Raw genomic sequence first — 22,329 nt, 5'->3', positions numbered from 1 at the left:
GCATAAGCATATCCTGAGAGTCTCCATGGTCATAAGTGCAATCCTTCCTTCTTGACACCATGAAGCCCATTCTTTGCTGCAAATTTCTTCCAAACAAATGGCTGTCTTTGTGTATCTACTTCCTGTATTTTGTTATGCTGATGATATTCATTGGGGCCATTAATGATTTTATATGCTAAGCCAGCCTAAGGGGTTGATGGCCTACTTACTTCTGTTCTCCCTCTTAGACACCTGTTCGTCAGTCTAATCAAGTCTCTCAAACCTGCTTTTCCATTTCCCTTTTCTATTAATTGCTGATAGCTTCTAGTTCCTTTTTTGTTCTAGCTCTATTTTTGGATGCTCCTCCAAATGTGTTTTTCCCCTTCCAGACATTCTGTTTTTTTTTTAAATTCCTTGTCCAGATGTGGAATATGAAAACCTTCTCTATTAAAGTAATCTTACTTTGCTTTACTGATTGCCTCATTCCCTTGCTTCCATTTTTGTTGCTTTACTGATTGCCTTGTTCCTTTCTATTAATGCCCCTTATCTGCCTTCTCATTTTTCTTTCTCCTTGCATTCACTCCAAACCATTACAACAAAAATAGGAAAGGAGAGCATTTACACAGTACATCAGCGATCCTGATCGGATGTCGGATTGTCAACTCTGGGTTGGGAAATTCCTGGAGATTTGTGGATAGATCTTGGGGAAGGCGGGGTTCGGAAAGAAGTTGGACCCCAGTCCACCCTCTAAAGCAGCCATTTCCCCCAAGGGAACTGATTTCTCTAGTCTGGAGATCAATTGCAGTTCTGGGAGTTATCCAGGACTAGGGTTGCCAGGTCCCCCCTGGCCACTGGTGGGAGATGTAGGGTTGACAGATGGTGTGGTGTAGTGGTTAAGAGCAGCGGACTCAAATGGGTTTGATTCCCTACTCCTCCACACAATGCCTGGTGGGTGACCACAGGCCAGTCACAGCTCTCTCAAAACTCTCTCAACCCACGCAGAGGCAGGCCATGGCAAACCACCTCTGAATGTCTCTTGCCTTGAAAGCCCTATGGGATCACCATAAGTCAGCTGTGACTTGACGGCGCTTTCCATCACAATGTCTGAAAGGGCTTTCTGTGTCCACTCTACAGCTTCCTCATCCCCTTCTCCCTAACCCTTTCACAGCCTTTCTGCTTGCCACATTCCTTCTCCTCTGCCACGCAGCCGTATCTCATTCTTTTTACTTACCTGCCTTTCTGCACTCCTTGGCTTCTCTTTCTGCCGTTAACTATGTCCCCCACCCATTCTCTTCTCTCCTAGCCTTGTCCTTCAGAATGCTACCTTCTTATCTGCTTTCCATCTCCAAGATTGAGTGCCCTGGCTCAGTTTTATGCTGGTTTCTTTGAAATGTCAGATTTCAGTGTACCAGGCTTCCTCGAGCAATATTGTTTGCTCTCTTCTCCTTGGCTCCTGGGGCGGTGAGCAGCTGGTTCAAACTAGCTCTGGTAATGAAAAACAATTAGGCGGTTCAACCCCACTATTCTCCAGCTCATCTGTTTTGCTTGATGACGGGATAAAGTACAGAAACGACGACTGTTGCCATTGTTTATGAAAGGTAATCACAGTTCCAGTGTGGTGTAAAATTGCAATAAAAATGTGCCCGGACCTTTGCTTTCTTGAATATTGCATTTCTCCAAAGAATGCGAAGACACGGGTCCTTTTCATTGTTAGCAGACAATGCTGAAATGAGAGTTGAGTCTTACTGTGCTCAGCCATGAATTCCATGATTTATCGGTGTAAAACTGTTGTGCTGTTCGTTTTGTTTCAGTACCCTTTAGCAAAACCATGGCTACCGATGAAAGAAACACTGAGCAGAATGCTCAGTCTGGAGTACTGAGTAGTGATGTTGCAGGTACCGGAAAAAACTAAACTTGTGCTGTGAGTGCAAATTAAAGAGACAGAATTCGTTGCTCCATTTGCGCAGGCGTGCTTAAAATAAAGAAGTGTGCGCTGTACTTCTCCCAGGAAATGGCTTGAGAAAATAAGGATATTATACAAAAAGAACAGGTATTACAAACTCTAAAAGCAGTGAGGAACTTTGGTTCAATTAAACCATCTGTTGATGTGCCAAGAATTTGTGAATGACACACCAGTGTTGCCGATCAGTCGAGAATCGCCAGACAACACTTGCTGCTTACAATTTGCAACGACTCCTTTGATTCATGGGGGATCTCTAGCCAACCACAGAAAATGCATAGTATAGGCACATTTCCACAGTTTCAGAGAATAAGCTACCAAGTAGATCATCAGACCAACAACTGTTGGTGCTGGATTATGAAAGCTTTCAGGGTATTGCCTGATGAATCAAAAGTTCCATGTAACCAATTGCATGCCCCTATATCAAGAGAAGCTGCTGTAGTTACAGGTAACCACATCGGTACTAGTATAGTTAGGGTTGCCAGGTCCCTCTTTGCCACTGGCGGGAGGTTTTTGGGGCGGAACCTGAGGAGGGTGGGGTTTGGAGAGGGGAGGGACTTCAATGACATACAGTCCAATTGCCAAAGTGGCCATTTTCTCCAGGTGAATGGATCTCTATCGGCTGGAGATCAGTTGTAATAGCAGGAGATCTCCAACTAGTACCTGGAGGTTGGCAACCCTAAGTACAGTCAAGATTCTGTTTGGTATGTCTTACATTTAGGCCCTGAGAAATTTTAAGTCACGTCTTACAAGGATGCATGATGTGAACCAGTGCTTAAGGATTTAGCTGTGATGCAGTTACCTTACACAGCCTTGATTTTGCAGTGGATAAAGGGGCTGTTTCAGAACCTTTGTTCTGCTTGCATTACGGCCTGTTGAAGGATTTACTGCTTTTCCATCAGCTTGCCCTCCTCTGCCACAATGGAGAACAGAAACCTCTCCAAAGAAATCAGCCTCACCACCTTAGGAAACCAATGAGCCCCATGGCACAGAGTGATAAGCTGTAGTACTGCAGTCCAAGCTCTGCTAACGACCTGAGTTCGATCCCGTTGGATTTCAGGTAGCCGGCTCAAGGCTGACTCAGCCTTCCATCCTTCCAAGGTCGGTCAAATGAGTACCCAGCTTGCTGGGGGTAAAGGGAAGATGACTGGGGAAGGCACTGGCAAACCATCCCTTAAACAAAAGTCTGCCTAGGAAACATCAGGAGGTGATGTCACCCCATGGGTCAGGAATGACCCGGTGCTTGCACAGGGGAACTGTACCTTTTTTACCTTAGGCAGCATGCTTGAGGGAGAGGCATGGCATTATTGCTGTCGAGGCAAATAGTGGGTGCCAGCTGTGAATTGTTAATGTTTGGCTTACATTTGCTTTGTGCCAAGGAGTCAGGAGGAAATGGTGGAGGATTTGTGCCAGGTCAGTAGCCAGTGGTAGAGTCCAAAGGTGAAGGGTTGAGAAGAGGGGAGAGAAACCCTCCACCCTTGATAAATAAAAACACAAAACATTATTTTTAAGGTAGGAGATGTGTTTAGTGTCCTGGACGCACTTCTGATTTGGCCTGCTTCTGATACAGTGTTTTTGCCTTCCCAAATGCCCCCTTTTTAATGGGATCATAGAAATGCCTACTGTCGAAACGTTGCTTGAGCATTGGCTGTCCACAGAACTTTTCCAGAATCGAATCTCTACCTGGCAGCAGAGCATAGGATCTTGCTGGGAGATTTTTGATTGGCCAGCAACAACGAAAGGCTCGAGACAGCATCTTTAGTCACCAAATGTGATGGTTCTGTCTCTTTCTAGTTGCAAATGGCATGGGTTTTCCTTGTTTGTTTTGCTGTGATTATTCTTGCTGTGCCTTGACATGAAATTATTCCAGTGAACAGAATAACTTCATGGTATGTTTCAAGTGTGATGTGACTTCTCTAGATTCAGCGCCCTTCCTTTGCTTTTCAGTTGCAGGGTTTTTTTATCCCTTTGGTTCTATGAGAAGGGTCTCCCCTCCCCTCCCCTCTCCTCTTCTTTAATCCCAAATTCATCAGAAGTGACTAATGGATTTTACCTGTTGGCAGTTTGGCAAATACTAGAAAAGCAATAATGGAGGGAGATTAAAAGGTCTTCTGTTTTAATTAGACAAGGAAGAAAATGTGCCAGATATTTTGGGGACGGGGTAAAATGTCAGTATGAAGAGCTACGTTTGTGTTGAACTGCAAGGATGAGCATTAACAGCAAAGTCTGCTCCTGCAGGCAGTCTCAGAGAAATATCAGTCTGTCTGTGGAGCCTTTAAAATGTTATCCTACCTGGATTTGGGGGGAGTCTGCAAATGCACAAGTGCACATTGGTAATATGTTGTGGGGAAAGATGCAAATGAACTGAAGGAATTTATGGTTGTGGCAAAGTGTACATATTCCTGTATGGCTGGCAAACCCAGAATAAACCATGCAAGTTTGTTCAACTTACACAGTTGATTTGGGATCTAGCATCCACCCTTTCTTGGTGCAGAATTTGGATTGCTTGGGCAAAGAATTTTAATTTTTGTATCACAGTGAACACGTATAATGGGGGTGGGGTTATCTTAAATTAGTTGTGTTCTCGGAGCTGTCTCTGTGTGTCTGTTTTTGAACCTATACGCTTAGGTTATCTAGATTTCACAGGATTGCTGAATATAGACCTAAGCCAATGAGAATGAAAAAAAAAATTAAAACAAAACATTTGTGACTCAGAGCTACATGTTGAGAACAAATTCCAAACAAAGCATGCACAGAGCTGATCCATCTGGAGAAATTTTTAGCAACAACGTTTTATCTTCTGAGAAGCTTGTAATTTTTGCCATGACAATGCTAAGAGGAACAACAAATTTAAATAATAATATAAAGCCTATCTTATTAGGTAGGCTTAGGCCACTTATGAAATATGGTTATTTTATTTAATAAATGTGGGATGAGGCAAAATTCTGAGATACAAATTTGTACACTATCGAGTGACATGTCTGTTAGGCTGTACAGACTGTTTCTAATGTTTCATTCAGTTCCTTAGATCTTTTGTCTGCTAGTCAATATTCTTATTTTTCTAAGGACATTAACCGGGTCAAGTTAAGGAAAGCTTTTGCAGCCTGGTCACTGGACAGGCATCTGCTTGGATCTCAAGATGTTGAAATGGTAGGGTTGCCAGCTCTGGGTTGGGAAATACCTGGAGATTTGGGGGGGGGGAGCCTGAGAAGGGCATGGTTTGGGGAGGGAGGGACTTTAATGAGATACAATGCCATAGAGTTCACCCTCCAACGAAGCCATTTTCTCCAGGTGAACTGATCTTTGTCGCCTGGAGATCAGTTGTAATAGTGGGAGATCTCCAGTCACCACCCATGAAACAGCCCACCAATCCATGGCAGATACTCGTCAACTCTTCCCACTGCTCTCCTAGCACTTGAGACTAGGGTTGCCAACCTCCCAACTATTGCCTTTCTCCACAAATTGGAATATTAAGAAGTACCTTTTGGACTTTTTAAACATATTTTCTTCAACTATTGCTACAACAGAACAACAATTTTTTTGCACAGACTGCATTAGAAAATAACATTGTATATTTGTGTACATAGTTGTGTGTATATTCTACATGTTTCACTGCTCTTGGGTTGAATATATGTTTAAACACATTACATGTGTGTTTGCTTTGTACAGTTATCTCTGTGCTGATTTTCAAACCGTATGGTAATAGCACAGGAGTGCTTTCTTTTTTGTGGTTTGCTTAACCTCCAGATGGTAGCTGGAGATCTCTTGCTATTTCAACTGATCTCCAGGCGACAGAGATCAGTTCCCCTCTAGAAAATGGCCACTTTGGCAATTGGACTCTATTACATTGAAGTCCCTCCCCTCTACAAACTTGGCCCTCCTCATGTTCCACCCCCCAAATCTCCAGGTATTTCCCAACCTGGCACTGGCAACCCTACTTGAGACATAGGGTTGCCAGGTCCCTCTTCACCACCGGTGGCAGCCGGAGCCTGAGGAGGGCAGGGTTTGGAGAGGGACTTAAATGTCATAGAGTCCAATTGCCAAAGCGGCCATTTTCTCCAGGTGAACTGATCTCTATCGGCTGGACATCAGTTGTAATACCAGGAGATCTCCAGCTAGTACCTGGAGGCTGGCAACCCTATTGAGCCAGTAGTTGGGAAGGGTGGACAAAGAAGTGCAGTCATAAGCGAACAGCAGATTCTTGCTGGGGAGGGATGGCCTCTTGCCCCGGATCATGCAAACAGCTGGAGTGGGCGCCAGTCCAAGTGGTGTTCCTTGCCTAGGAAACGTATTTCACTCTTCACATCATTGCTGGACATCCTGATGCTTTGCTTGTTTCTAGAGGCATGATTTTTTGCCGTCTTTTACTATTTTTTGTTGGCTTACAGTTTCCTAACATCCATCTCTACTGACAGACATCTGGAGCTGATTCAGTCAGCTGTTTCTTCCCCGCTTGTTAAAACAGGAGGTGTCTCTGCTGAACAGGCATGTTGTCTTGAGTTCAAGACCTAACGATGATGTAAATTAAAGCTCCCTTAGTGGTCTTTCCGTGTTGGGAGCCCAGATGTAACGCACATTTGAAAGGCAGAAGGATGCAGGTTACCCTGCCCCAATAAAGCAATGATGAAAGATTTATAATCTAGAGTTCAATTCAAGAAGCTTTTCTAGGTCCCAGAGGCTATAGCTCATCTTGAATCCAAACAGAGGCAGGTGAAAAATTGAAGCCAGATTAAGCTAAATTTAACGTTAACGCTGCTGATTAATATTCCTGAGGGTTTCTCTAAGAGTTGCTTGTGATACTATTTTCACCTGTTCATATCTTCAAGTTGCAGATGGAGAATAGGGGGGAGGGAAATATTTTCATAGTCCAAAGAGTTAGGTTTTTTTTTCATAGGTCCAAAGAGTCTATAAGTGACTGAGAATGCTATTCTCTTGAGCAAAGTGAAGAAGTGGCCATCTTTCTAGGCTTTTGTTATAGATGCATATAGGGTTGCCAGGTCCCTCTTCATCACTAGCGGGAGGTTTTTGGGGCAGAGCCTGAGGAGGGCAGGGTTTGTGGAGGGGAGGAGCTTCAACCCCATAGAGTCTAATGACCAAAGCGGCCCTTTTCTCCAGGTGAACTGATCTGTATTGGCTGGAGATCAGTTGTAATAGCAGATCTCCAGCTAGTACCTGGAGGTTGGCACCCTAGATGGATAGCTAACGAAAGGACATTAGCGGTCAACTGATATGCCAAGAACTTGTAATGAAGATTGCATCTTATCAAGCAGGGGGTCTGATAAATATTCTGCCTGGAAAAGTGGCGCCAGATGTGGCCAGGGAAATGCAGAAATCCACATCTTCCCTGCCACACTTTCCACTGGCACTGGGTAAACCTCAGATGGAGCTGGGGAAAATCCCAATGGGGATGATCAGGTGACAGTGTTGTGCAGAAGCACTGCAGTTTTGGTGGCACAGAGTACTTAGATGACGAAGGACCTGTTTGTATTTATGCCCTGACAATTCCAGGACAGATTTAAGGGCAGAACTACACATTCTATGAAATATTAGGTTGGAGCCAAATATGGCAACCCCATGTTGGATTCCCCGCTTTCCCTCAGTACCTTAGCTAATATCCTGAAATTATGGTGCTAAGCATTTCCTTGGTCCCGCTGCACAGTATTGGCTGCCATTCATAGGATTGCCAGGACCCTTTTCACCACTGGTGGAAGGTTTTTGGGGCAGAGCCTGAGGAGGGCAGGGTTTGGGGAGAGGAGGGACTTCAATGCCCTAGAGCCCAATTGCCAAAGCAGCCATTTTCTCCTGGTGAACTGATCTCTATCTGATGGAGATCAGTTGTAATAGCAAGAGATCTCCAGTCACCACCTGGAGGTTGGCAACCCTAGCCATTCATAAGAATGGGCATGAAGAGGCAAGTTGTGCCACTTGTTGTGGCGGGAGTTGTGACTCAACACTAGGCTGGCATTTTCAACAGCAGTCCTATGGCTCTTGTAAGGTACAGTTTCCTCCTAAGTGACCAGTCATGTTTACCAAAAAGATGTGTGTCTTCAGATTGTGTTGGTGTGCTTAAGGCGGTGGTCTAAGCAAGCAACGTGGTGGCAGCATCAGGTCTCGTTATTCCTCAGCTAAACCTTAACGACCCTTTCTGAGTGGGAGCAATTCCTGCTAGAGGCTTCTTTACTTTCCAAAGACATTTGTAGGCGTGCTTTTCCCCCCTGACGACCAAATATAGCCCATGTATTTTCAACTTGATCCACCAGGCTGTGCCCACACAAACTTCATTTGCTTTAAAATATTCCTTTCACCAATTTTTTTTTGGGTTGGTAAAATTTTCCATCGTGATCACATAGATTCAGTTAATCTGTCGAAGAGGATCAAACACGAGATTCTCTTGTTTTCCTCTCTCCTCTGGAATATTTAAGAATGATCAATTTGCTTAAGAAACCTTGTAAGTAAAATGCCTCATGGCGTGAATTTAACACTGATCTGTAATTTAAAAGTATGTTGACAGGGGTGATGCTTTGTGGCTTAGTTTTGATTTCTCTTGTAGAACAATTGAAGGGACAGCTTGCTGTGGATCATATTTGCAAAGCCGAAGCCGACCTGCTTTCAGTGTCCATAGGGGTCTTTCTAAAGAATATGTGTAGATTAGATTTGGGATTAAATGCAAAAGTAATAGGATCAATTTTATTTTCCAATATTGTGCTGTTCGTTTTTTGGGGGCAACTTGCAATGCATCAGCTGCAGTTCTTTGCACAGAGATAAAAGAATGTACATGTTCTCTGTGACTGGCATTCAGGCTAGCGATTAATGCGTCTTGTTTTGTGGCAACTGTAGAACATCTTGCGCCTATTTCCATTTTACTATTATTTTTAAATATACCAACTGTGGCTTAATTGAACACTTAACTATGCGGTATTGGATCCTTAGAGTGCAACTACAGTCTTTATCCTCAATATCAGTAATGCAGGAGTGAGAAATCTGAATATTCTTTTGACCTAAGAGGGTAAGCGTGTGGCATTAGACTAGAATGCTCCTGGGCAATTGATGGGCAACCTGATTGTCGCTGGACACTTAGGTTAACCATCTATTAAGAAACATAAAAAAGGAAGACAAGATTTCTTAAAAATGTTTGGACTGCAGCGCACAAGCAAAAAATGCTCATCCCTCCCTGCATTTGTTGCTCTAATTTTAACATAGGGCTATGCTCGGAAATGTACTAGTCAGGCAAGATACTGATTTAATTCAGGTCCCTGTGAAATCAAACGATAAGTCATTCTCACCGTTGGGTCAGAGATTTCATCAGAGATTAAAGGGGAAATACCAGGGAAAGCATTGACATGCCAGGCATGCTTAAGATAGTTTAGCCCATTCTAATAATTCATTCCAAGGAGGTACTCTTACGGAAGACATTTGTTTTGTTTTTGTTTTGCCTGTCAGTAGCCCACCTTCAATATGAACAGTGGCCTTTAGGGTTGCAGTAGGGCACAAAATATATTCCTGCCAATAGATCGCACTGGTATTGACCCCCCTTCTTTCTTTAAGGCAGAGCACCTTCAGATGCCTGCACATGGCTGGTGTCGTTGCTTTGTAATATCCATTTCTCTTGATGGTCATGTATGCATATCCACCTGGATGGGAGGTTGAAGAAGAAGAAAAGTGGGTTTTTATATGCCAACTTTCTCCACCACTTAAGGAAGAATCAAACTGGCTTACAGCCACCTTCCCTCCCCCTCCCCACAACAGACCCCCTGTGAGGTAGGTGAGGCTGAGAGAGTGGGACTAGCCCAAGGTCACCCAGCAGGCATCATGTGTAGGAGTGGGGAAACCAACTTGGTTCACCAGATTAGCGTCCGCCACTCATGCGGAGGAGTGGAGAATCAAACCCAGTTCTCCAGATTAGAGTCCACCGCTCCAAACTACAGCTCTCAACCACTATACCGCGCTGGCTCTGAGAGGTGGTAGCAGCAGGGCGCTGTATATATTCATCTTGCCACACATTGCAAGAAGTGCTGTCAGCCAGACGCGGACATGGCTGTGCATTGGAACATATAAAGCATACAGTAACTCACACCTGAGTCCATTTCACCCACTCTTGTCTGTTCTGACTGGCAGCAGATGTCCAGAGTGTCGGGTGGAAACTGTTTTATGGTTGCCATCTTGTAATTTTGAATCTACCTGTTAAGAGTCAAAAAAGGTGTGCCATGTTTCCACAACTGCCAAAGTTTTTCAAATGTAATGGTCCGGTGCATGGAGCCCTGTTTCAGTTTGAGACCACAGCACAAGGGGAGGCAGGGTTAAGCCTTCTCCCCGTACGGTTTTCCTGGTCTCAAACCATCCTGGGGAGCTGCTGTTTACCTTGCTGTGGGCAAACATATGCGTACTGAGGTTGGACAGAACCAGAAAGGTATTGGTCAAGTCAGAGGTTGGAATTTGGAGGGTTTTTTGAAGTATGAGGGACAAAGTCTTGGGATGATGTTGTATCAGGTTCTGTTCTAGGTGCTGAGGGCAACAGAAAAAAACTAACCTCTACAGCTTCAAAAACAATTGTTTACTCAACAGGATGCCTGATACCAAATCTGAGGCAAATGTAGCAAGCAAATAAAACACCTGGTGATATGCTAACGTCTAGGGACTGGACCCAAGCAGAATTTTTGCAGAGGAAAAAGAGCATTCCTTTTGACCAACCAAAAATCTATAGTGTGGAGCATGGGACCGGCATTGACAAAAGCCATGTGGGACAGGGGCTGTAATAAGAAGGAGAATTTGACCAAGATTGAGTGAAAAAACTGGCAGAATCCCACCCTGCATCTTGTCTAGTCCTGCCACCTGAGACCCTTATCATTGGCAGTGCCAGGGACTGAAGTTAGAACTCCCCACATGCAAAGCATGTGTTCAAGCACTGATCTCTGCACTGTCCCCTCTTGGAGCTCCATTTCTCTGGGGGTGCCTCTTCAGTAGTGTCCGATGCCATTCTCAGACTTCTGTGGCAAGGCAAGCATCTCTCTGATCTGTTGCTAGGAAAATGATGCTTTCCTGTTTTGGAACAGGAATGCCAAAGCAGGCATGCTGTTAGAGATCTGTAAACAGGATATCTTGTTCTTAGCAGCCTCACCCCACCCTGGCCTGCCCTATCAGAGACGTGGCATTGACATAGGGGTGTTTCATTCCCCCCCCCCGTCCCATTTCCTGAAAACCAGCATGGTGCAGTAGTTAAGAGCGGCAGGCTCTGATCTGGAGAACCGGGTTCGATTCCCCACTTCTCTGCATGAAGCTTGCTGGGTGACCTTGGGCTAGTCACAGTTTTCTCAGAACTCTCTCAGCCCCACCTACCTCACAAGTTGCCTGTTGTGGGGAGTGGAAGGGAACGCGATTGTAAGCTGCTTTGAGACTTCTTCAGGTAGAGCAATGCGGGATATAAAAACCTTCTTCTTCTATTACAAATGTTGCATGATACCACAATGGGGAAAAACATAAATACAGATGCTGTACCTGTATTTCTCCCCGAAGGTCTAACTGCAGCCTTGACGGTAAAGAACATAAGGGAACATAAGAAAGGCTCTGCTGGATCAGACCAAGGTCCATCAAGTCCAGCAGTCTGTTCACACAGTGGCCAACCAGGTGCCTCCAGGAAGCCCACAAACAAGATGAGTGCAGCAGCCTGTGTTCCACCGCACCCAAAATAATAGGCGTGCTCCTCTGATACTAGAGGAGTATGACTAGAGGAGTATGATGGTGTGTGCATCGATCAAGGAAATAGAAGAGCAGTAAAGAGTTAAATGCTTCTACCCCAGCACCATTTCTGTTTCTACAGTGCATCAAGATGGTGGTGGTAGAAACTGCTGTCAGATTGTAACTGGGTTATCATGAGCCATAGGCCATTTATGCAGGGTCGATTCTGCTCCTCACTCAATGCTGATTTTTTACATCCGAACTTTAAAATGACTATTCACAGTCCCTATGCATGAGAAGAAAGTCAAACAAATTCCATCCCCACACTCGCCTGCTCCTTTGTTCCTTCGTTTGCATAGCCATTAGCAATAGTCGTGTGCATAGCTAAGCCGCGGCTGGAATTCTGCATGCTTCCTTCAGTGAATGCTTTGATGCGGGGGCATAGCAAATGCAAAAGGTCACGCTAAAGGGGCTCTTAAGAAATGCGAAGCAGGTATGCCCCAGCTTCGCAGTGACGTCTGGAATGATGGTTCACCGTGAAGAACTCAAAAAAATATGCAGGTCATTTCAGCCTGGAACACGCTGATAATTAGCAAGCATAAACGGCTTGAGTTTTCAAGGAAAGAGATGAACAGAGGTGGTGTAGCCAGCGTGGTGTAGTGGTTAAGAGCGGTGGTTTGGAGCAGTGGAGTCTGATCTGGAGAACCGGGTTTGATTCCCCACTCCTCCACATGAGTGGTGGAGGCTAATCTGATGAACTAGATTTGTTTCCCCACTCCTACGCACGAAGCCAACTGGGTGACCTTGGGCTAGTCATGCTCTCTCAGCCTCACCCACCTCACAGGGTGTCTGTTGTGGGGAGGGGAAGGGAAGGTGATTGTAAGCCGGTTTGATTCTGCCTTAAGTGGTAGAGAAAGTCGGCATATAAAAACCAACTCTTCTTTCTTTCTTTCTTTCTTTCTTTTTCTTTCTTTCTTTCTTTCTTTCTTTCTTTCTTTCTTTCTTTCTTTCTTTCTTTCTTTCTTTCTTTCTTTCTTTCTTTCTTTCTTTCTTTCTTTCTTTCTTTCTTTCTTCCTTCCTTCCTTCCTTCCTTCCTTCCTTCCTTCCTTCCTTCCTTCCTTCCTTCCTTCTTCTTCCTTCTTTTTTCTTTTTCTTCCTTCTTCTTTCCTCTGCACAATGACCCTGGTATTCCTTGGCAATCTCCCGTTCAAATACTGATTATGGCTGACCCTGCTTAGCTTATGAGATCGGACCAGCCTGGGTCATATATCTTAATGCTCTGATATAATGCTCTGATCTGATATAATGCTCAGATCAGAGCATTAGGATATAAGAGAACAATGTGTGCAGGCCCTTTAATTTGCACAATACAACGGATCAGGCCCCCAGTACTAGTCGGAGCACACAGTCATCAGCAGGGGTGCCAAGGGAATGAACATCTGCAAGATCTGGAATACTTAGCTACTTTTTTCTTCAGAACTTAAATGATATGACCTTCTTGCTTTTTGCACTCTAGTTCTGAAGTAAAATAAGCTTCTGCTTTATGAATCCATGTGGGAGTACAGCGTGCTAGCTGAATACAAAGGGAAAGATTCACTGTTGTCAAATTGACCTTTTTTTAGCTTTCTTGGTTCTTCTGTAGCTAAGGAAGTATTTTTTTTAATGTGCCATAAGAAGAAATGCGGAGTTTAAAATTTTTTGCGATAGGAATGATGCGTTACTATCTTGACAACTGCTCTAGAAGGATCCCAAATCTTCTAAACTTGTGGGTGATTTTAGGGTTTGATTTGTGACTGTTCACTTTCAGGTGCTACTAATGTAAAGGTAAAGGTCTCTTGTGCAAGCACTGGGTCATTCCTGACCCATGGGGTGACATCACATCTTGACGTTTACTAGGAAGACTTTGTTTACGGGGTGGTTTGCCAGTGCCTTCCCCAGTCATCTTCCCTTTACCCCCAGCAAGCTGGGTCCTCATTTGACTGACCTCGGAAGGATGGAAGACTGAGTCAACCTTGAGCCGGCTACCTGAAACCAACCTCCGTTGGGATCGAACTCAGGTCGTGAGCAGAGCTTGGACTGCAGTACTGCAGCTTACCACTCTGTGCCATGGGGCTCTGCTACTAATATAGGACCTCCTGAATGTTCACCTTCTTCAGAACTGTGTACATCATTGGGTGTCACGTTTTACAACCAGCTGCGTAACCAAACCTTAGCAACTAAGCTGCTGCTTTGGAGCCACAGTGGGTTGTAACTGCCCGGTGCCCACAAAAACTTCAGTGGTTAAAGAACTCCTTTGCATCCGTGTGTATTTTGCTCCACCTCTCTGGCCCCCAGGCCATCATAGAGGTTTGTTTTGGGAGCAGAGGCAAGGCGTTTTCATCCCCTGTGCTCAAGACATTCACACATGGTGGCATTTGGCCCAAAAGGATGGAGAATTTTCTTCCTTCCCCCTTTCACTCCAGAAAGCAGCCATTGTGCAGGGAGGGGAACTGGGCTATGGGCACATGCCCTTCAGAACATGCGTTCTCCAGAGCTAATTCTAGAACTTTAAACTGAAAACTGGCAGTTCCCATCACTGTTTCAAGGATCCTTTGTGGTGGCTGGACTTCATGAAGACACTGCCGACACCAAACTTCCTATAACACCAAGTTTCTCTTGATTCTTGATGTTCATAGGGTTGCCAGCTCCATGTTGGGAAATACCTGGAGATTTTTGGGGTGGAGCCTGAGGAGGGTGGGGTTTGGGGAGGGGAAGGACTTCAATGCCATAGAGTCCAATTGCCAAAGCGGCCATTTTCTCTAGGTGAACTGATCTCTATCGGCTGGAGATCAGTTGTAATAGCAGGAGATCTCCAGCTACTACTTGGAGGTTGGCAACCCTAGACTGATCCTTTGTGGGCAGCATCTAAACGAAGACATGAAAATTTGCTACTCCAGCAGCAAGTGGCATGGGAGTGTGTTGGGACAGCATCTACCCCTCCCAATCCTGCTCTACTAGCTGCTGCTACCCCCTTCCCTTGTTCTTCCCACTTTCCCCACTGCACCCAAAGCAAAATTGCAGAGGCAACAGTGATTTTGTTGGGGACCCCTCCCCCACTTTCCCTTGTACACCTTTAAAGGGTTACAAAGTAGGGGGCAGGATGGCACATGACGGTGAGCTACCCCATGCCATTCTGAAAGCGGAGCTTTGTTCCACTCCCCTTCCCATGGTTAGTTAGTTAGTTTATTGTTGTTACGGTCATAGACCAGCATCCCATGGTGATGACAGAGGGACTGTCCGCACAGAAGACTGCCCTTTGAGTCACATTAAAACAGGTTTGTTTTTAATCTGGTTTAAAAGGGAAATCCAGTTTCCCATTTGTAAGTGAACATATTTATCAACAGAAACCTAAATCAAATAGGTCCATTAATCTAGTTAGGGAGAAGGTTGACTTATGACTATTGCCAAGCCAAAAGAACCTCACCAGTAAACAACAGTGGCAGCAAATAAATCATGATGAGTAATGCATATCTATCGGTTTATTTCAATTAATGTATAAATCACCTTTCTGTTAAAAAAGTATCCAAAGTGAAAAATAAATCCCAGTGCAGTAGCCATATTAATCTGTTACTTCCAAAACAATAAATTTGTGAGACCTGGGGCAACTTAAAGACTGACATTTATTATGGCATAAGCTTTGTGGAAGTTACTCTGACTCTGTCTCCAATTGTGTGTGCTATCAGGTAGACAGAAGGGTCAGCAGTACAAGAAATAGGTGTGTTATGTTGCTTTGCAAATCACAACTGAAAACACAATTCAGTCAAGAGTAAACAATCCAGTCCGAGCAGGTGTGGTCCACTCCCAGCTTGTGATGATGTGGCAAAGCGAGAACAGACTTTTCAAGAGGAACAGTTGCTTTAAGTAGCGAGCTAGCCTCTTCGGAAGCGACAAGGCACCTTGCATAGGGTTGCCAGCTCCATGTTGGGAAATTCCTGGAGATTTTTGGGGCGGAGCCCGAGGAGGGTGGGGTTTGGGGAGGGGAGGGACTTCAATGCCATACAGTCCAATTGCCAAAGTGGCCATTTTCTCCAGGTGAACTGATTTCTATTGGCTGGAGATCAGTTGTAGTAGCAGGAGATCTCCAGCTAGTACCTGGAGGCTGGCAATCCTACTGTTGGCAGCTGCAGTCGTTGGGCAGGGCAGCTGGTCAGAGCCTTGTCTTGCATTGTTTGGCCACTTCTGTTGTTATTGGGACCTGAAACCAGCATCCTCCATCTGTCCCCATTCAGCCATTCCATCAATTCACATACATGACGGAGGAGAGGAATGAGTAAGGGAGCCATGCAGTGGGTTCTTTAAGGTGCTATCAGACTGCAACAAAACTCTGTGTGTGTGTGTGTGAGTGTGTGTGTGTGTGTGTGTGTGTAGGGGGTCTTTTATTACTGTTAGGAAATAATGAATAGACCCAAAACAGGAGAAGAATTGTTTTTGTTTTTAAATTTGATTTTATATAAGAAGGGTACAGAAAGGGGGAAAAAGGGAGGGGAAAAATGAAATATGCGTCATGCTCCAAGCTTCCACATAGATTAAATTTAAAAGGAAAGAGACGATATTACCAAATATTGTACCATTCTAAACATTCCTCCATCTCAGGCTTCTCTAAAGTAAACAAAATTATGTTTCGACCGCTGAGCCTCCACAACAACTAAATATCTTAAACATGTCTTCTATTAAACATCTTAAACACATGTATACTTTATATACCTCTATAAATTCTCTTTTAAGTTTCATTATTATGCTTCCCCCCAAAAAACTCTTTTTGTTGTTTGGATTGTAGGCAGGATTTTAGTATTTTAATTTTAGAGGGATTTCTTTATGTATTCTCCAAAGGCAAGTGCGTGTGAAAAATAAACGTGGTACAGTTATTCCAAGCAAAAGAAAAAGGCAACAACATAGTGCAGTAGTTAGAATTGGCCTAGGATCTGGGAAAGCTAGTTTTGAACCCCCGCTATGCCAGTCACACACTCTCAGCCTGACCTACCTCACAGGAGTTTTGCAAAGATTAAATGGAGAAGAAAATTACGTAAGCCACTTAGGGTTTCCATTGGGGAATATAAATGAAGTAAATAAATAAAATGACAATCTCAGATTTCAACGTATTTAAATGCTGCAAGTCCAACTGAAGACAGTAAAACGTATTAAAAGTTTTGAGTGAAAGATTGATGCTTTAATTCATTAAAAGGACTACCTTTTCATGTGTTTCCTCCTTCTACTTGAAGGAGGAAAACAATTCTGAGTTACTCTTATGAACTGGTTTGAAGACATTATGTAAGAGATGTTTTTGTTTGTAACTCCTCATCCAGCTCTAACACGATCCATGCAGATTGTAGAAGGCATGTGGAAACAAGCTCAAACTATATTAAAATATGTATGCATACAGAAATAAATGTAGTGGTACACCGTGGTGCACAAGCCAGAACATGTGCTCATTAGCAGTTACTGGAAAGTCAGGCTCAGTATATCGTTTTAATTACTGCAACTTAAATACTTAAAGCCAGAAGGGTACCAGAACAGATCCACTGTGCAAGCAGATCACTGAAAAGGGAAAGAGATGGGTGAAGATAGCTTTATGCCCTGTCTGTCTGTGCATTTATGAAATCAAAGCAAGGTTTGGATGATTTCCCTATTGTCATAGAAGAAATAATGAAATACCATATCAAAGCTCAGAACATGTAAGCATTTGGAAACTTTCAGTATACTCCTCCTCTCGTGGTAATCAAATCATTGATTAAACAACATATGTAAACACAGCCTGCAGATTTTGAAACCTCCGTAAGCTATCGGCTCAGCTGCAAGGTGTTATGTAATGTTTACGAACATTCCAATTGCTCAAAAGGTGTTTTTTTTTTAATCCTCTCAAGACACAAAGCCTAGCGATATATAGGGCAGTTGGTAGAAAAGCAAACAGACAACAATTGTGTATGGACATATTTTTAGATATTTGGAAACCTTTTTATAGATGCGTATGTGTAGACTTGCTACCGTTGTTATGTTCTCAATTTCTTTTGTGTTTGGGGTAGTAACTGTTTTTAAAAAAGAAAAGGGAACAGAGGAAGTAGTAGGTTGTGCTGATACAATGCAACTGTATGAAGGAATATGGGGTTCAATGCGGATACAAGCGTACATGAGCTTGTGTGAGAGAATTAATGGGAAACAGATACAGAAGGATATTTCATCATTTTACAAAAGCAAAATGTCTCTAAATTTCACCTAAATGACTCAGTTAAGAGAGCAAGAAATTTGGAATGTGAATAAATCTACAAGGAAGGCACACAAATTGTGGACGGGGGGAAAATGTTATGAATATCCAGAATATGGCTGAAAAGTCTGCTAGACCTAATGTTTTCCTCTACGTGCAGACTTTCTGGGAAATTTACTTTCCAGTTGTTTCCTTTCTTACCTGGATAGAAGTATCTGGTCAGACAGAAGAAGAGAAAGTAATATATTTCCCAGGAACAGTATTTCGAATCCCTGCTGAGATCACATAAACTAGTGATAAGGCTCAAACATCAGGGTGTATTTTAGACAGATTTGTCTAACGTTTTCTGCCTCAGAACTGTACTTTTAATTCACCCCTCAAGGCAGAGCCGTCAGCCTCAGGACTGGGCTCGCCATAATTCTTTCTCTGTTTGCAGTTGCAATTGGATCACTGGGGGGAAATTTCTTCACTGCTGCGTTCTCTGCCAATGTATTATTGAACAGACTGCCTATCCCACATCACAGCGCTCAGGCTCAGTGGTTCTCATTGAGCTCTATGATACAAAGAGATTTATTTAAAAGAAAATGTCCACATCTATACTTTGCACCCAGGCTAGCCTGATCTGGTCAGATCTCAGAAGCTAAGCAGGGTCAGCCCTGGTTAGTATTTGGATGGGAGACCACCAAGGAATACCAGGGTTTCTGTGCAGAGGAAGGCACTGGCAAACCACCTCTGTTAGTCTCTTGCCATGAAAACCCCAAAAAGGGGTCGTCATAGATCAGCTGCGACTTGAAGGCACTTTACACACACACACACACACACACACACATACTTTGCCCAGCAATTGATGGAGCAAGGATAAAAGTAAAGGTGCATACAACACAAATCTCTTATTACTCTGAACACTGGGAATTTGTTCTCCGTAATAACATTAAGCCCCACTCAAACATGTTACTAAAAAAAGTACCCAGGGAAAGCATACGGTTGGTCAATACATTGCTAGATCCCTAGAGAGTGGATGTGAGATAAGTCATTCTTGTGGTAGCTAATCGGAGCGAGTGAGAGATGTGGGCAGGTGGAGCCTGAAAATGGTAATGTGGACAGAGTACCAGGAGTGTTGGCTGTCTTAGGAGGAGATACTCTGAATGACCAGCTGGTGACAGTATAGATACCCAGAGAGAAGTGAAGTAGGGATGTGCACTTGGATATAACCAAGCCAAATATATATAAAAAATACCTTATTGATGTTTTCTGGATATATTAGGGTCTCCAAACGGTATCCAGGATTTTCCAGGATACCAGTAAATGGGTCTCGAAAAATCCCAGAAATATTCAGAATTGACTGGGAGTATCGGGAGCCAGCATTTGAAGGTTCCCAGGACTGTTTTTTCTTTTCTTTTTTTTAAAGTATCTGTGTTTTCCTGGGCTTAATATCAGCTTGCCAGGTTGATTTGTGTTAGGTTATGCCCTTTCAAATTGTTTTCTTGACTTTGCAAAGTTGTGTTCTTTGCTCAAGTTGGTTCATGTCACGTTTGCTTTTTGTGGTGAATTCTCAGTTTTTGCATTGCTGTGGATTCTTTGGTTCTACAGTGTCATAGATTCTTGGGTTTTTACATTGGTACAGATTCTCAGGTTGTACATTGGTTGGTTTTTCTGATTTTACATTTTCTAGGCTTGCAACAACATTCCTATTCCTTTGGCTTAGGCGATTCTCATGTTGTATATTGGTGGTGATTCTTAGGTTTTACTTATTTTACTTTTTTCCCTATAGGAATCAATGGTGGATGACAGGAGCCTATATAATTGGACCTCTTGGTCAAATTCACTTGAAATCTGGAGATTATTTAAAGGACAGTCACTAGCAGAAATGCAGCAATTTTGGTGTCAGTAGCTTTAAAAACAGCCCCCCCAATATTCTCCAGAGAGAATAAAGGAGCCAAAAATATTGGACTCCCCCCCAAAAAAAGAGAGATCCAAATACCAAACTAGTATTTATAACCTGGGGAACTGGGAATACTGATTTTTTTTCAGCTCCCTGATCTCCAGAGCCACCACCCCACAATATTTTTTGTAGCTGCACATCCCTGAATTGAAGACCACCTCCAGGAGTCAGGTGGGTTCAGGAGAGTGGTTTATTTCTGGGTGGAGACCTGGGAAGGTCGCTGAGTCTCTTGACCTTTCACAAGACCCAAAGCAGACTAATGCTCATGGGCCAGTGGGGCCATTCTGTGACAGTGATGGAAGTGATGTTGTATGTTGATGTGAAGCCGAAGAGCCCCCCCCATTTGCCCCCATTGGCTTGTAAAGTTTTGGTGGGGAACAGCAGCCCCAGATCTGCCACCCTAAGGGTCTGTAGTGGATTAGCCTTTCTTCCTATATGCTCCAGACATCATAAACACTGGGCATTTCTATAACTTTTGCAATCAATGGAATGATCATGGAAAACTAGACCTCTACTTTTCCATTTTAAAAAAATCATGGTTAGCTGTGACCAATGTGGTAGACTCTAATCTGGAGAACCGGGTATAATTCCCCACTCCTTCACATGAGCGACGGATGCTAATCTGGTGAACCGGGTTGGTTTACCCACTCCTCCACATGAAGCCTGCTGGGTGACCTTGGGTTAGTTGCAGCTCTCTTAGAGCTCTCTCAGCTCCACCTACCTCACAGGGTGTCTGTTGTGGGGAGGGAGAGGGAAAGTGATTGTAAGCTGGTTTGATTCTTCCTTAAGTGGTAGAGAAAGTCAGCCTATAAAAACCAATTCTTCTTCTTTCACCTTCGCCTAAATTAGGTAGGCTCTGAGAGCAATGCTATCTAATTGGTGGGGCCCGGGGAGATTTGGGGGCGGTGTCTGTGGAGGGCAGAGTTTGGAAAGGAAAGGGAGCTCAGCAGGGATGGGATGTCAAAGTGGCCATTTTCTTCAGGGGAACTGAACTTTGTAGTCTGGAGATCAGTTGTAACTGGAGGTTAGCACCTCTAGGCGTAACTCTGCTTCGGATGGCACTGATAGAAATCTGTGATGATATATGTGTGCAGATTTGGTAGGGTCAAATGCTAGAATAAAATAATGGTTTCACTAGCATGGTTGACCTGATTCTTTAGCTTTTGCTCTGAACTGTTTGAGAATGGGTTTGTTGTACACAAATCTTTCTGGTTGCTCTCCCTATCCTCAATGTGGTAGCTGCTTCAAGGGAAGGATAGATAAAGGCATTTGCTCGTTAATCATTTATTTACTTTATATAATGGGTAGAGGTATGTTTTGAGCCGTTTTTTTAAAAAAGCTTTTCCATTTGTCGAAAATCCTATCACCACAAATAAAAACATAGAAATAGTCTGAACGTTAAAAATGATTTTTGATACACAGTTCTCCCAACCCATCCCCCAACGTGTGGGGATTAAGGTTAGGATTAATTTTCAGCGAGGAAAGTAACAGAAGCAGATAGAACTGAGGGGATTTTAATGGGAGATATTGGTTTACAATTGAAAATATAAAATCTTTGAAAAGATTAAATAAAATTAGAAGAACTAGGGTTTCTTTCAAAATGATATTAAAGTATTCCTTCATACTGGTATTGATCAAATGTATTGCTAATTAAATGATATATAAAACATTAGGAACAGCAAATGTTTCAGCTGTCTATATTGATCAGGGACAGTCCCTATTTTTTATCCCTGCTAAAAGACTGTCCCTATGAAATCCCTATTTTTACCTTTTGAGCATGCATAGTTAACATTTTGTGAGCTTGACTTGCCAGCATTGGACTTCTTCAGGGTTCAGTGCCCTTCTTAAATTGCCACAAGCTAATTTTATGAAAGGGTGGGTGAATGTATCTTATCTGTAGGGCACATTCATGTCAATGCCCACACATGAACATGGGTAGAGCTGTCCTGAAGGGGGGATGAAGGAGCTGGCATGAACCCTGCTCTGGCGTTAGTGCTACTTATTCCAGCTAAATATGCACTAGCACCGGCACAGGACCACTTACGCTGGTGTTCGGGAGCCACGTGGCAGCACCATGCATGGGTGCCAGCTCAGCCACCATGGCAGTGTTTTTCTGGTACAAGGGTTCATTCCAGCACCAAAGAGGGCATTCTCAGGGGCGGGGCTGACTTTAGTCTGCTCCCTGAGCCCTTTCAACCCAGGAATGACCCCTTTTGCCAGTGCGAACTTGTGCCTGCAAAAATGGTGGTGCAGTTTCACAGGGTTTGGGGAAAATAACATTTTTGGCATGTTGCATAGGCCAGCAAGCTGCTCAGGAGATGGTGTGGCTGTGCCATAACTACACCCCCCCCCCATAGGATTTTGCTGTTTGGTACCATGTAGTGCATAACCTGCCTCTTCACTTCTTGCAGTTCCCTCGGTCTATTTTGAACTGTTGACAATGTATTTTTGGGCAATGATGTTTTTATAGCATATCTTTAACCAAAAGATTAAACACTAGGGGTGTGCATCGGCTAAAGCTGAACTGAAATAAAAAAC

General features: G+C 43.6%; 1 protein-coding gene across 1 annotated transcript in view; it reads left to right on the top strand.

Annotated features, from left to right (window-relative positions):
* Positions 1–8,341: 8,341 nt before the first annotated feature.
* Positions 8,342–22,329, top strand: part of CRACD (capping protein inhibiting regulator of actin dynamics) — a 63,298-nt gene continuing 49,310 nt past the window's right edge. Inside the window, exon 1 of the mRNA XM_056855439.1 lies at positions 8,342–8,387. Coding sequence (XP_056711417.1) covers positions 8,363–8,387 — 25 coding nt within the window. The 5' untranslated portion in view covers positions 8,342–8,362. The remainder of the gene's footprint in view (positions 8,388–22,329) is intronic.

The sequence above is a fragment of the Euleptes europaea genome, chromosome 9 (genome assembly GCF_029931775.1).
Source record: "Euleptes europaea isolate rEulEur1 chromosome 9, rEulEur1.hap1, whole genome shotgun sequence".
NCBI classification, from domain to species: Eukaryota; Metazoa; Chordata; class Lepidosauria; order Squamata; family Sphaerodactylidae; genus Euleptes; species Euleptes europaea.
Note: the sequence above shows the minus strand (reverse complement) of the source record. Positions and strands in the feature narration are given on the sequence as shown.